The sequence below is a fragment of the Petaurus breviceps genome, unplaced genomic scaffold (assembly GCF_028583685.1).
Source record: "Petaurus breviceps papuanus isolate PSGF00001 unplaced genomic scaffold, PetGlider_PUasm1.0 689, whole genome shotgun sequence".
Lineage (NCBI taxonomy): Eukaryota > Metazoa > Chordata > Mammalia > Diprotodontia > Petauridae > Petaurus > Petaurus breviceps.
The window spans coordinates 909,081-924,113 of record NW_027186458.1 but is presented as its reverse complement, the minus strand read 5'-3'; the positions used below and the strand labels follow the sequence as shown (position 1 = coordinate 924,113).

General features: G+C 39.1%; 1 protein-coding gene across 2 annotated transcripts in view; it reads left to right on the top strand.

The window, feature by feature from the left end:
• Positions 1-14,539, top strand: part of FAT4 (FAT atypical cadherin 4) — a 236,793-nt gene extending 222,254 nt beyond the window's left edge. The window contains exons 16-17 of one of the 2 annotated variants that reach the window (XM_069104858.1): positions 2,897-3,158; positions 11,462-14,539. In XM_069104858.1, coding sequence (XP_068960959.1) covers positions 2,897-3,158; positions 11,462-13,329 — 2,130 coding nt within the window. In that variant the 3' untranslated portion in view covers positions 13,330-14,539. Of the gene's footprint in view, positions 1-2,896; positions 3,159-11,458 lie in introns of both variants that reach the window. The other variant, XM_069104857.1, reaches the window with a different exon arrangement.
• The last annotated feature ends 494 nt before the right edge of the window (positions 14,540-15,033 follow it).

Below are 15,033 nucleotides of genomic sequence, written 5' to 3'. Positions count from 1 at the left end.
GAGGAGAAAAAACTAAGGGGACTTTTTCATTCTCACTAGTAGCAGGGCTCAGGGCCAGGTGCCCACTTTTACTAGGCCCTATGGCCCTGTGTATGAGTGGGTAAGATGAACATGATTGAGAGCCTCCTTGAGAGAGAGGGTAGAGGTGACAGAGGATTCACTCACCCTTCAAAAGCCAGAGCAGATACCCTCCAAACTGGCAATCCCAATGATGAGTAGATTAGTCCGATTTCCTAATATGTTCTCTCTTCAGGGAGGATATATATATATATATATATATATATATAGAAAGAGAGAGATGAGAGCATTTTGGTTCAAATCCCATCTCTTCCATATACTCGACCTCTCAGAAACTCAGTTTCCTTATCTGTAAAACTAGGGCATTGAACTTGATGATCTGGGGTTTCTTCTAGATCTTAATCATACATTTTGAGCTAGAAACCACCTTAAAGTCCTTTGAATCTGACCCCTTTCTTCATGTTCCAGATGAGGAAACTGAGTCATAGAAACATAAAATTACTTGCCCAAGGTCACATACCTAGAAAGTGTCTTGGGTAGGATTTGAACCCAGATCATCCAGATTCTAAACCCAGTGCCATATATATTCCACTGACTTCTCATTTAACAATGAAGTAGGATACACCATACAATCTTAGCCACTGTCTTGGTTACAAGGCTATGCACATTAAATGCTATTGGCACAACAAGAAGATTGTGTAAATCTGATGTTCTCTGCAGTGTAGAAATGAAGGATATTTGTTTTTATTTTTCTTTAATGATTCCATAGATTGTTAGGCAGTATTACCAAAAAGTAGATATTAATTGCATTTTAATTCTAACACATGATTAAGTTGCATGAAAGAAAAAATGACAGGTCTGAGTGGCCAAATCTATGGCTCTATCTTTCCATTCCTGTCATGTGAGTAGCCGTTCCCTGAGTTCTACCTTCACGCCAAGACATCAACACTGTCTGGCAAGTGTGATGGAATTACATTCTTGGAACTCTGCCCTTCCTCCTGTATCCTGCCCAGAGCCCTGAGCTGGCCCTAGAAACTGGAGCAGGACCATCTTGCAACCTAGGCCTCCAAAAGGCAAAGTGTGACCAGTTCCACAAAGCGCTTCAAGAACTTGGAAAACAAGCCAGCTTAATGCTTTTCCAGACTTGTTATTAAAAATTCGCCATTTACATATCAGATTTTCCACATTTCAGCAAAGTATATAAATAAACCGCATGCTTCAGTCTGTCTGAAATTCCCAAGTAGAGAAACAGCATGATATAAGGGAAGAAGACTAGGATTTGGGGTCAAAATACTGGAGTTTGAGTCTTGGGGCCACCCATTACTCACTGTGCCTGAAATTGGATAATGGGCTCTTGGAGCCTCATTTTTCAAGGAGAGCCTTAACAGCCAGTTGTTGAATGGTGCCTTGTGGGGATCTTTTTTGTGTGTGCTCAGGCCATCTTCCAAAATGCTACCAGAATGATTTTCTTTAAGCATAGAGTGACCTTGTCCCCCTCCCTGACTCAGTAACCTCCAGAGACTCCCAATTACCTCAATCATCAAATTTGTAATTGTCTATTTAGATTTTAAGACCCCTCACAACCTAATCCTAACCCATGTTTCCAGTTTCGTTGTATATTACTCCACTTCCTACAAATTTTGATCTAGTCAATCTGTCCTTTCTCTCTGTTATCCACACATGGTATTCTCCATTACTGCCATTGTCTAAGCCCTATGTCTCGATTGCAATTTACATCACAGAATCCCTCTTTTTCTTCAAGATGGAAACTCATATGAAGCTTTCATATGAATCATTTACTGATCCACCCAACTGCTAGTGCCCCCCCTTTACATTTATTCTGTACATACATATATTCAGATAGATAGATGGATAGATAGATAGATAGATAGGTAGGTAGACAGACCGACAGACAGACAGACAGACAGACAGACAGACAGACAGACAGACAGACAGACAGACAGATAGATAGATAGATAGATAGATAGATAGATAGATAGATAGATAGATAGATGGATGGATGGATAGATGGATAGAAAATAAAGCTCTATCAATGCAGGTCACCACCTCCTCTGTATTTTGTAGTCTTTGAGATTTGCATGACCCTGAGCAAGTCATATAATCCTGTTTTCCTCAGTTTTCTCCTCTGCAAAATGAACTGGAGAAGGAAATGGCAAATCACTCCAATATCTTTGCAAGAAAACCCCAAATGGCATCACAGAGAATTAGCAATGATTTTTTAAATGTCTGAATAGCAATAACAAATCAATATCAACATAGATGCACTTTTGGAAATGAGAAACAGTAGTGAACAAAGAGATCACCACAAAGCCAATAAGATCTGGATTCAAGTCCAACCTTTGAAACATATTGAACAAGTCTATTAAATGCATCTTATTCTAGACAACTTGGTACAGGAGTTTTCTCTTCCAGGAGTTCCATATACCAATGAAATCATAGGACTGCTCCCTATCCCTATATTCTGGGACTAGTCAAAGGTTCATGGATCTACAACTATAGAAGGGTCCTCAGAGGCCACTCTAATTGTTATAAATGAGGAAAGTGTGACCTAAGGATATTAAACATTTACCCTAAGAAGATACAGGTAGCCAGTGTCTCATATTTCAAATAAGGCCACATTGAGATTCCCTGTCTACTTGGATACTCACTAAGAAGATGGTATTACATTAACATATCAGAAGGTACATGGTCTAGTAAGACAAAGTCTGCCAGCTCTCCCATGAGCTGTAAACTTGTCAATACTGTGAAATATTTGAGTGGTTTGTAAGACTTTTTCGTTCTTTGTTTGTTTCTCAGTGTTTGTTAAAATAACTTGTTTTTAACACATAGCTCACCCAGTGTCCAATGTATTTTACAGATAAAGAGTGGCAAAATCCATTTTACATCTGATGCTGGAGTTTCTGGGAAAGTTGAGAGGCATATCCCTGAGATTTATGTTGCTGATGGCCACTGGCATTCTCTCCTGATGGGAAAAAATGGATCTTCCACCATTTTGTCTATAGACAGAATGTATAGTCGGGATATTTTGCACCCCACTCAAGATTTCGGTGGAATTGATGTCCTTACCATTTCTCTTGGTGGAATCCCACCCAATCATGCCCCTTGGAACACTGATACAGGTAAAAGCTTCTGCTTAACAAAACTGATGATGCACGGCATACAGTAGAAATGGTTCTGGATTGAGACCCAGAGAACACTGTCCCTGACAAGTAGTGTGACTTTGGACAAGTCACTTTATCTCCCTCAGTTTTCCTATTTGTAAAATGGTGTTAGACTCAATGAAGCTAAGGTATCCTCCAAACTTAAATCTATGTTATCCCCCTTCCTTCCAAAAAAAGAGGGGATTATTTAGTTAGCAAAAATTTGATAACAATAAATTAGAATGGAAAGATATAACTAGCTAAATTAAAATGGAAAAGACATAGAAAAATTGATCTTTTCATAAAAATTAGAACTTCTACACAACCATAACTTTATCTTCTCTGAGAACATAAGCTCTGCACCAAATATGTCATCAGAGAAAAAAGCTGAATGATAAAATTAATAAATTTGTCATTTTTAAAAAATAAAAAAAATTAATCAGAAAAAACAACTTTACAGAAACCATTTTCTTCTTAGAAACTATGTCAGTAAATCTCATGTAAGTTCTAGCAAGTTTGAAAGAGCCTGTGTTGACCTGGTGATCAGTCTGTGCAGGTCCATCCTTTGAGCACATCTCAAGTGAAGCGTATGCCCTTTTCATCAGAAAGTTGACTTTTGGACACAACAATTCATGAAGTCAACCTGCTGAAGAAAGGAGTGGTTGTGATCTGCATAATTGAAATGAATGTTCACTCAGGCATCCTGGCAGTAGTGAATCTTACCTTTACCGAAGTCTAAAGAGAATAATCCTTCAGACAGGTTAGAGGGATCCATTCACAATCATTTCTTACAATTCCTGACAATTTCTTGGAGAATTTCTTTTAAGTTCCTCACAGCCTCTTCTGCTCAGAGGTGGAGGAATCAAGACAAAGGGGTCATGGCTAGCCATGGGCTAACATTCCTTCCTTAAATATTTAGCTTCTTTTAAAATATAGCAGAATGTTTGTAGGTATTATATAAGTATGTATCTATACATACATATATATACACACACATAAAGAGTGCATTGTGATTTGTAAAGCTATATGCATGTGAGTAGATATGTATGCATATATGCATGTTTCTATATGTGTGTGTAGATGTATATACATCTCTGTGTATATGCATATATGTACATCTATGCATACATCTATATACATATGTATATTATATGTATAGAAATATGTTGTTTATTTTGATAAGTTTTCACAAATTGCTCTGCAATTATTTACTCATTTAATTAAATAATGAATATATATGATTATACATTATGATCACATAATACTTAAATCACAAGTCATATATCTTCATATACAGGATGTCCACAAAGTGTTAGCTTTAATGATTTAAAAATATACTAAGACTTGTGTCTATAAATTATAGAGTATAATTATACATATAAAATTTTGTACATTACTATACAAAAATTAACTCATTCAATGTTCAAAACACCACTATGAGATAAAAGTTATTGTCCCCTGTTTACAGAGGAGGAACTGGGCTTGAGAAAGGGATTCAACTGAAGAGGGATTTGAACATAGATCTTTCTTAGTCCAATTGTAGTGCTCCATCTACTCTACTTACCACTCTACCTAACCAAGAGATGATGGTATTATTAGTAGAGTACTGCATTAGGAACCTGGGGAGCCAAAGATCTTGACTTGGGTCTCTGAAAGTTATTCCATATTTGATTTGGCCAAGCCATTTGACTGTGGCCTTATTATACTCATCTGTAATGGATATGAGTGGGCAAGCTGACCTTTAGCATTTAGCATGGCTTCCTCTTATTTACTTGTTCCACTGAGCTATGGTAGATGAACCATGATGGATGAGTCTATTAATCTATTATTTTTTTTCAATATTCCAACAGTTCATTATGAACCAACTTTAAATGAACAAAACCAAAACATATGAATCTGCAATATTATATCCTTGAAGATTTAATATTAATTCAGTATGCAAAGGCTTTCAAGAATCCATGATCCTGTCTCATGTTTCTTTGAGAATGCCTGCAAATAATTTTGTAGCATAGAACATCATTATTAAAAAGTATTACATTATCTAGGTGAAACTGAAAGACCTGACAACAGGATAGCCATGTGTTTATAGCTGAAATGATTCTTTCTATGATAGAAAGAAGCATAATGAAAAAGAAATTTTAATAAATAATAATAAAAGTGATTTGATATCTCAAGCCCTCAGATAGAAACCATGTATCCCCTTAGGGAAAAAATGATGAATACATGTCTTTTTAACCAGAGTAGACAAATATTACATTTCTTTTTTTCTCAAAAGAAATATTGGCTTCTATTCAGAGATGTAACTAGGGAAAAGAACTGGGACTTAATCCACAGCACTATAACTGAGTAGGTGCATCCCTTCAAGACCACAGAGACAAATAAATTAGCACATAATCAGCAAGAAGCATTAGCTCAAACAGGAAACTTTCTACACCTGATGACTTTACTCCATGTGATCTCCCCAGTTTTCCCTAACACCACAACACCACTGGTGAATTTGAGGATATTATTAATGCTGCTTTCCCTGAGCACCAGAATGTCTAGTTAGAAACAACATTATGTAGTGGCTGATGTGCTAGAGGTCAGGAATCCTGAGTTCAAATTCTCCCTCAGATACTTGCCAATTGTGTGACTGGGAGTGTAACAACCTCCTTCAGCCCTAGTTTTCTCATCTGTAAAATAAAGGGATCAGACTAGACATTCTCTCAAACCCCTTACAGTCCTAGCTCCTTATTCCCATGATGACTCTCAATCTTTGCCTTTAAGTTTCATATAGGCTTATTTGTTGTGGTGAACCATGAAACAAGTCATCTGATAGCATATACTGGTGGTAACTGCTCTTCAAATCCTCTTCTCCCCCCAGGCATTATTCAACCTTCCTTCCCCCACTCCCATCACTCAAATTTCTCTAACTTGTGGTTCATTAGGGAGTTGAATGACCTAATTTTAGGGAACAAGTCCTTATCAGGGCTGTGGGCAGCATGAAGTCCTTGAGAAAGTCATCTGCTATTACCTGTTGCTTTGTGGTTCTAAGGAAGAGGTCCAAGATCACTAAAGATGACTTTAGCCCAATCCCTGTATTTTAGAGCTGAAGAAACTGAGTCCCAGAAAAATTGTGACCCCCCCCCCCAAGGTCACATAAGTAACAAGTGCAAATGCCAGGATTCAAACTTCAGTTCTCTGACTCCAGAGTCAGCATTGTTTCCACTATACCGCATTGCCTCTCACCTCAACAACCATCTTGGGGAAGCAGATGAATGTGTGTTCTATGCCAACACTCAAAATCTGATTTTTGTCTTCACGATAATGCCAGATTAAAGCATTAAAATACTTATCTTAATACTTCAACACTAACAAAAGAAATACTTAAACACAAAAAATGTGTTTCAAAATTATACAACATACTGACTCAATTATGAATGAAAGCAACATGTATTTTTTTAAGAAACACATTTGGAATAAACAGGAACAGGCAAAGAAACAGAAAAGAGAAAATTACTTCCAATAAAATTTACACTCTATTTCAGATAGAGAAGGAATATGAGAATGAACTATGATCAAAATGCATAATCCTAAATTATTTTTGCAAAATCTTGAGAATTGTCTTACATTATTCAGTCTAGCATTTATAGTGGAGATCTGAAACCTATTATGCTCCACTTTGAGCATCTAAATTAGAGGAATCATCAGAAAAAGAAATGTTTCAAACACTGGGAGAATGGCAAAGTGAAAAGAGTCTGGATTGGAAGTGAAAGCTAGCTTCTAATCCAAACTTCCACTAGCAAGGTGAATAAGTTATTTCACTAACAGTCTTAATTTCTCATCCATAAAATGAAGGGAATGGGCTAACTCAATGGTTCCTTGCAATTATGGCTGCCATCAGTCAATAAACATTCATTAAGTGCCTGCTATGGGCCAGGCACTGTACTAAGCACTGAGTGTACAAAGAGAGACAAAAGACAGATCCTGCCCTTGAGAAGCTCACAATCTAATGGGGAAAATAACATGCAGAGTTATTCTAAGTGGTTTGACAATTGATAAACAAGCCAACAGGCCCCTTTTAAATACCAAATAAATAATTCAGTTCAATAAAAAGGGCTAGAATTTACATAGCTTTAAGGCTTTCAAAGAACTTTACAAATATTACCTTGTTTGATTCTCACACTAATCCAGGAAGGAAGAGTTGTCATGAATTTTCCATTTCAGGAAACTGAAGAGGACACAGGGTAATTTGTCCAGGGTCACACCACTCACAAATGCCTAAGGCTGGATTTAAACTCACTTATTCTTGACTCCACATCCAACACTCTAACTGCCAGTCTCCCTCTTTCTCTTTTTCTCTCTCTGTCTCTGTCTGTATCTATTTATTTTCTCTCTCTCTCTCTGTCTCTCTGTCTCTTTCTCTGTCTCTCTCTCCCCCCTCTTTCCCTCTCTCCCTCCTTCCTTCCCTCCTTCCCTCCATTCTTTTCATGAATACATACAAATTAAAAAAAAATTAATTCAATGTGAGTTATACCTTGGGAGGAAGGACTTGCAGGAGGGGCATTCTACAAAGGCTCCAAATATAAGATGGTGCTTGAATGAAGTAGAAGAAGAGTGGGGCTCCATGAGGGAGAACTTAGGAGCAGGTATATTACAGGTATAGGGGGTTATCTAGATAAAAAGATGGAGAGAGAAGGCACAATATAATTTATGGGATATATAGAGAAGGTCAGTTTGCCTAGGCAAATTGTGTCTATTAAGGCTAGAAAGAGAAATCAAGAGCACACAAACACGTAAAGGCAGAGTCAACTGCCTTTAGAGCTTAGATCCAACTTTAAACCCTGTGTCTTCCCTATGTGGGAGTGTGGAGTGAGGAGTGAGGGGATGAATAACATGGGAGATGTTAATGGATAAGAGTTAGTAGAACTTGGCCAATGATTGGCTGTGGGAGCATGAGGGGGAATGAAGCATTAAGATGATTGTGAGATGGAGTACCTGAATTTAATAGGAGGATCTTTCAACAGAAGTAGGGAGGTCAGGATGAGGGGCTGGTTTAGGGGGAAAGATAACACTATATCTACCACATGTATGTCTTACTAGAGTACCCTGGTGGATACATAGCTGTCCCTGAAGTTAGAAAGCTTTGTTTCAAATCCTACTTCTGACACAGATGGGCCATGTGACCCTGGGCACGTCATTTAACCACTTAGTCCCCTAGAAACTTCTCTAAGACAGGAAACTTTGACTATTTATGTGTCATAGACCTTTTTTGGTAGTCTAGTGAAGGCTCTGGGCATTTCCATTGTTAGAACATTTTTATGTGCATAAAATAAAATACATGCTACTACAAAGGAACCCAAAGGACAATAAAAATGTAGTAGTATTGGCATTTTTCCCCATCCAAACTCACAGACCCCTGGAAATCTCCCCATAGATTCCCAAGGATCCTTCCTCTATCACCACTCCCAATATGCTAGAAAATTATAAGTTGCAGATAAAATGTTGACATGGATTCATAGAGAGAACAGTCCACCATATCATTGAAATCACAGGTCTATTTGGTATGTCTTATATTTATTGCTATTTTTCAAATATATGTAGATGTTATTGTTGGTGAGGCACCTACATGGATCAATAGAGGGCTTGACCTGGAGTCAGAAAAATGTGAGTTCAAATCCAGCTTCAGACACAGTAAGCTGAGTGACTTTGGCAAAGTAACTTAATTTCCGTTTGCCTCAATTTCCTCCACTGTAAACAGCACCTACCTCCACAGGCTGTTGTAAGGATCAAGTAAGATAATATGTGCAAAATGCTTGGCACATAGAAGCTACTACATAAATGCTAGCAAATAGTAGTAGTCATAGTAATATGAGAACAATTCTTACTAAATTCATAGGAGCTTTTTATAATTATGTATTTTCTCCGTCATCAGACACAGAACAAAAAATATCACATGAGGGGTTCCAAGAAACTTTTTGACATCAAAAAAGGGCCTCCATTCTCAGAAAGTCTGGGAACCACTGAACTAAATGATCTCAAAAGACCTTCCAACTCCAACATTCTGTAACATTCTAAAAATATTGCACATATAAATTTTCCTGAAGTGACTTTTTAATATTTACCATATAACAAAGAAAGATGTTTTTCATTCATCAATGGCAACCCAGTTTAAATATTTAGACATCTTTGGAGGCTGTTTTTCTCAGCTGTGGCTTCTTTCCTAGAGAAAACTCTAATGGCAGGATCCCTGTCCCTCTAGAACTTTGCCAGAAAATATTTAAACCAGTCACTGATTCATGAAATGAATCCTGTTTGTGGAAAGCCAAATTGCAGTAAATGGTAAACAGTCTTTCCTCAATTCACCCCGTATTAGAGAATGTTTTATGATAGCGATGGAAAATCAGGTGTTCACTCAAAAAAAGTCTTTTAGTGGTCCATCACACATCTTTAAGTGATTTGTAGTTAAAATGTCTGATTGACTTGACTTATAAATAATTCAGGTACTTTTCTCAGGTACTTCAGGAAATTTCATCACATATGACAAAGTGTACCCACCTGAAGTTTTTATTAGTAATATAAAAGTCAAAAGGAAAGACAGATTCTAAAGCGTTGGATTTGAACTTTTTTTTTTTCCTATCATGGACCCATGTGTCAGAAGTCTGGTGAAATGCATGGACTCCTCTCCAGAATTATATTTTTAAAGGTAGAAAAAAAAACATAGGCATGCAAAGGAAATCAAATATATTGAAATACAGTTAACAAAGTCTTTTTTTTTAAGTTCGCAGATTTCAGGTCAAGAAATCCTGACCCAAAGTGAATTCTCAAACTCAGTATGGATTAGAGGGTCCGTTACTCTTTTAAAAATGTCTTTATGTATTGAATTTCTAAGAATACAGATTATTAATTATAATACAGATGATTAATTGTAAGAACATTAATGTTCTTATCCCATTAACTAGTGTTAACATAATTTGGAAGCTTGAACCATTAACTAGTGTTAACATAATTTGGAAGCTTGAACTTTCCCCTTGACTAAATTCACACAGACTTGGTTTGGATAGGCTCCAATTCACCCACAGGGCTACAATTGAATTTATTTGCTTCAGTTCAAGGGAACTTTAATTTTGTTTAATCTTTGGTTTTGTTTTACAACATGCAGAGGATTGTTCAGCTTGAAGTTCCTCTACATTGTCCTTTTGTCACTCAGCCATCTCATCATTTCCTCAGTATTTTAAACTCAATGCACTATCTGTCAATTAGTCAGTCAATTACCTTAAATGATAAAAAGGGAGGTTTCATGAACTTGGAGATTTCTTATCTAAATATGTTTTATACAGAACTGTAGAAAAGGAGAGCTATAAACGCTTACTTCTGGAGCTCAAAGAGACTTAAGATACAATAATTAAATGTTGAATCAGGCATGGTTATGTCTCCCCTCCCCCTCCCATTGCTTTTGCATATGACCCACAAATGAATTTATTTCTTTGCCTTGTCATTGGTCTGAGAAGTTACAAGAAATTGAGAATGGGGTGATAAAGGGAACAGGGCAAGCCTAGGCATAAAAAGGCAGTGAACAAAGTGTAATGGAAGAAAAAAAGCCCAAAAGAGAAATATCACATAATGTACTCAAAAACGCCTATCTGACTAGGATTGCTTCAGCTGTTACACCAGGTATTTATCACTTCTGGGCTCCCCTAGGAAGCCGTTCAGTATACACTTATCCTCTCAAGGATCTTTCCACACTGACTTGCTTTCTTTGCAATCCCATTCCTTTACAAGGATTTAGCCATTGCCTTGGAGCATCCCCAGTCTTTATCTCCAGTCTTCTGCCTGTGAGAAGTTTGCCTGGCCATTATCAATATTGTTGTATCCTTCGTTAAAGAATCTTGATTGATGTGAGATTAGCCCTGCTCATTTGGTGTGTGAAAGCACCTGAACATAGCTTGATAACTTGCATTTTGCCATTTTTTCATTTAGTTCTCTCCCCCACACACACCCTCAAGAAGTAAAGTGCCCACTTTGAATTTGGCTCCTGCTCTGCTGATGTGGCACATACAGGAATCATGAGTCCAGGCTCAGTTAGCTCCTATGTGTCTTTATTGCATGCTGCCTGCCATGATCAAAGGAACCTGGATTTGCTCCCTCTGAATTTGTGACTGCTGAGACTGCAGCAGCTCCCCATTTTCTCTTTTTCTATGGCAGTGAAATAGAAGATGCCTTGAGTCTTAAGATTCCAGGCCCCTGGTGCTTCTAGCCAGAGGCTTTCGCTGACTGACAGACTGCTTTTGTCCTCTCAGCAGGTTTTGACGGTTGCATAGCCTCTGTGATTTATGGCAGCGAGAGCCTTCCTTTTGGTGGGAAGCACAGCTTGGCGACTATATCCAAGACAGATCCATCCGTGAAGTTGGGTTGCCGGGGCCCCAACATCTGTGCCAGCAATCCTTGTTGGGGGGATCTACTGTGCATCAACCAATGGTTCGCCTACAAGTGTGTTCCTCCTGGAGACTGTGCCTCCCAACCTTGCCAAAATGGCGGCAGTTGTGAACCAGTCTTATACTCTGGATTCACCTGTAGCTGCCCAGAGTCACACACTGGCCGCACTTGTGAGACAGTGGTAGCCTGCCTTGGCATCCAGTGTCCCCCAGGAAGCATATGTAAGGCTGGCAGTGCTGGAGGCCATGTCTGTATCTTGACCAAGGTCCCAGAGGAGATCTCCCTGCCACTGTGGGCTGTCCCAGCCATTGTGGGCAGCTGTGCCACACTTCTTGTTCTGCTGGTGTTAAGCCTGATTTTGTGCAATCAGTGCAGAGGCAAGAAGGCCAAAGCACCAAAGGAGGAGAAGAAGATTAAGGAGAAGAAGAAAAAAGGAAGTGAGAATGTGGCTTTTGATGACCCTGACAACATCCCTCCTTATGGTGATGATATGACAGTTAGGAAGCAACCAGAAGGAAACCCCAAACCTGACATCATTGAAAGGGAAAACCCCTACCTCATCTATGATGAGACAGACCTTCCTCCCAACACCGAAACCATCCCCAGTGCTCCCTTGGCTTCCCCAGAGCAGGAAATTGAACATTATGACATTGACAATGCCAGCAGCATTGCCCCTTCAGATGCTGATATCATTCAGCATTACAAGCAGTTCCGCAGCCACACCCCCAAGTTCTCCATCCAGAGACACAGCCCACTGGGCTTTGCAAGGCAATCTCCCATGCCCTTGGGTGCAAGCAGTTTGACTTACCAACCTTCCTATAGCCAGGGTCTAAGAACCAGTTCCTTAAGCCACTCTGCTTGCCCCACTCCCAACCCCCTTTCTCGTCACAGCCCTGCTCCCTTTTCTAAATCTTCAACATTCTACAGAAACAGTCCTGCCAGGGAATTGCACCTTTCCATAAGGGAAGGGGGCCCCTTGGAGATGCATGGTGATGTGTGCCAGCCTGGTATTTTCAACTATGCTACCAGGCTAGGTAGGAGAAGCAAGAGTCCACAGACCATGGCAACCCATGGCTCGAGGCCGGGGAGCCGCCTAAAGCAGCCAATTGGACAGATGCCTCTGGAATCTACACCTCCAGTGGGCCTCTCAATCGAGGAGGTTGAAAGACTAAACACTCCTCGCCCTAGAAATCCAAGCATCTGCAGTGCAGACCATGGCAGGTCTTCTTCAGAGGAGGATTGTAGGAGACCCCTGTCCAGAACAAGGAACCCAGCTGATGGCATTCCAGCTCCAGAATCTTCATCCGATAGTGACTCTCATGAGTCCTTCACTTGCTCTGAGATGGAATATGACAGGGAAAAACCCATGGTCTATACCTCCCGGATGCCTAAATTATCTCAAGTTAATGAGTCTGATGCAGATGATGAAGATAATTATGGGGCTAGATTGAAGGCTAGAAGATACCCTGGCAGACGGGCTGAGGGAGGGTCCATGAGCACACAGACAGGAGCAGCAGCCAATGTTGCTGAGAGCACATTGCCCCTGAAACTTGGGCAGCAAGCAGGAAATTTCAATTGGGACAACCTGTTAAACTGGGGCCCTGGTTTTGGGCATTATGTAGATGTTTTTAAAGACTTGGCATCTCTCCCAGAAAAAACAACAGCCAGTGAAGAAGGCAGTGGTCGGACCAGTAAGCCTGCTTCCAGAGATGGGGAAGCAGAGCAGTATGTGTAGACATGATGTGCTGGCAGGACGAAAACACGACACCAGATGCGATCAAACCATTCTGCGCTTACAGATGGTCCATGGTTCAACAACAGGCCATGGCCAACTTTTGGTTAAGGGAGACCTTAAAAATAAAGAAATAACCAATATGCTGCTGAAACAGATTTAATTTGTTTTAATTGAATGATGAATTGGTTTCTCCTGCATGAATTGCATTTTAGAACTAGATATTCAGCATGCAGAATTTGAAGAGGGTTTCATTCCTATTGACCACTGTTTGGTTGGTGATTTTAAAATTAAGCCTGTTCTGGTAATGAATTTGTGTTTCAACAGTGGAGTGTTTGTGTTGTTTCCATTTTAATAACTTCATTTGTTTTGCATCGCCAGAACATCGGGGATTTGATGTCCTCTCTGAAACATGGAAGAGTTTTCCGATGCCTGAATGAAGGAATACGTAGTGTTAATCCCCCTTTAAGAGTCCAGTTTCTGTAACTTATGTTTGCATAGTTAAAGGGCAATACGTTGGATGGTTTGCATGCAGTAGGGTCATGGATCTTCTCCATGGAAGTGGTGCTAGAAGCAACTCATTCTTTCTGGTCAGCACTTTAGGATTTGGTGAGGAAATTGTCTCAAGACTTCCAAGTTCTGTTGCTAACTGTTGTGGGTACTTATTCCATCCCTCCTTTCCCTGAGACGTCTTCTACCCAGAAGAGCTTGGGTAGAAGTCACCCTTGAGTACTGCCATCTATCTCCATGACTGGGGAGCACTGTTCTCAACAGTACAGCATTTTCAGATGATCATTTTTTTCAAAGATTATTTATTGTAAAAAAGGAAAAAAAAAGTGCTGCATTCTTGACTTTATTTTAAAGAATTGATATAAAGGGAGCCTCCTAGTGGACTCACATTTTCAAATACCCTGTGTTTGTAGAATTTATTAAAGTAGAAATCCGACAAGATAAAAAAAAGCTGTTTTTTTCCTGTCCATTTGGAAATCCTTTGTACCGCGTAAAAACGTTTTTTTTACCCTTAAGCCGTGATTTTGATAACGATATTTTCCTACGCTGAATAGTTTTCTTGCTTTCAGGAAAGTAAGAAAAGTGCTTTTTTCACATTTGTTACTTTTGTAACATTCATATTTTTCACATTTGATAATTGTAACATACTGTATGCTTTCTACTTGTAAATGACAATAATAGAATTAAATATTTATTTAAAATACTTTCTGAAAGGTATTTTTATTTTATTTTCATGATAAATCCATGATGTCTGGGCATGCATTTAGCAGATACAGAATTCACAGGAGGATATGGATTGCAGTTTTCATTGTTGGAGGGAATGGCCACTCTGGTGACATCATAGGTCTATTGGGGTATTAGAATATTAAGTTTTGCTCTTTGCAGAAGTTGCCTGTGTATCAACAGCTAAGTGTAAGTCTGAAAATGTCATTTAGTTTAATAGAATGAGATTTGGGTTGGAGGACCTGGAATTGAGTCTAAGAGAGCTTAGGTAATCCTTGCCTCCTCACACATACACACCCCACCACACTGTCCTTATCCACAAAATTATGAGGTTGGACAATACCATTTCTCAGTCCTTTTCAATTCTAAATCCTAGGAGCCTAAATGAATACTCATGAAACACTTTTAGAAAATACCCATCATGTCTACTGTAGGAACAGAAATCACTTTCCTGTTGGAAGCCCAGAAACCTTC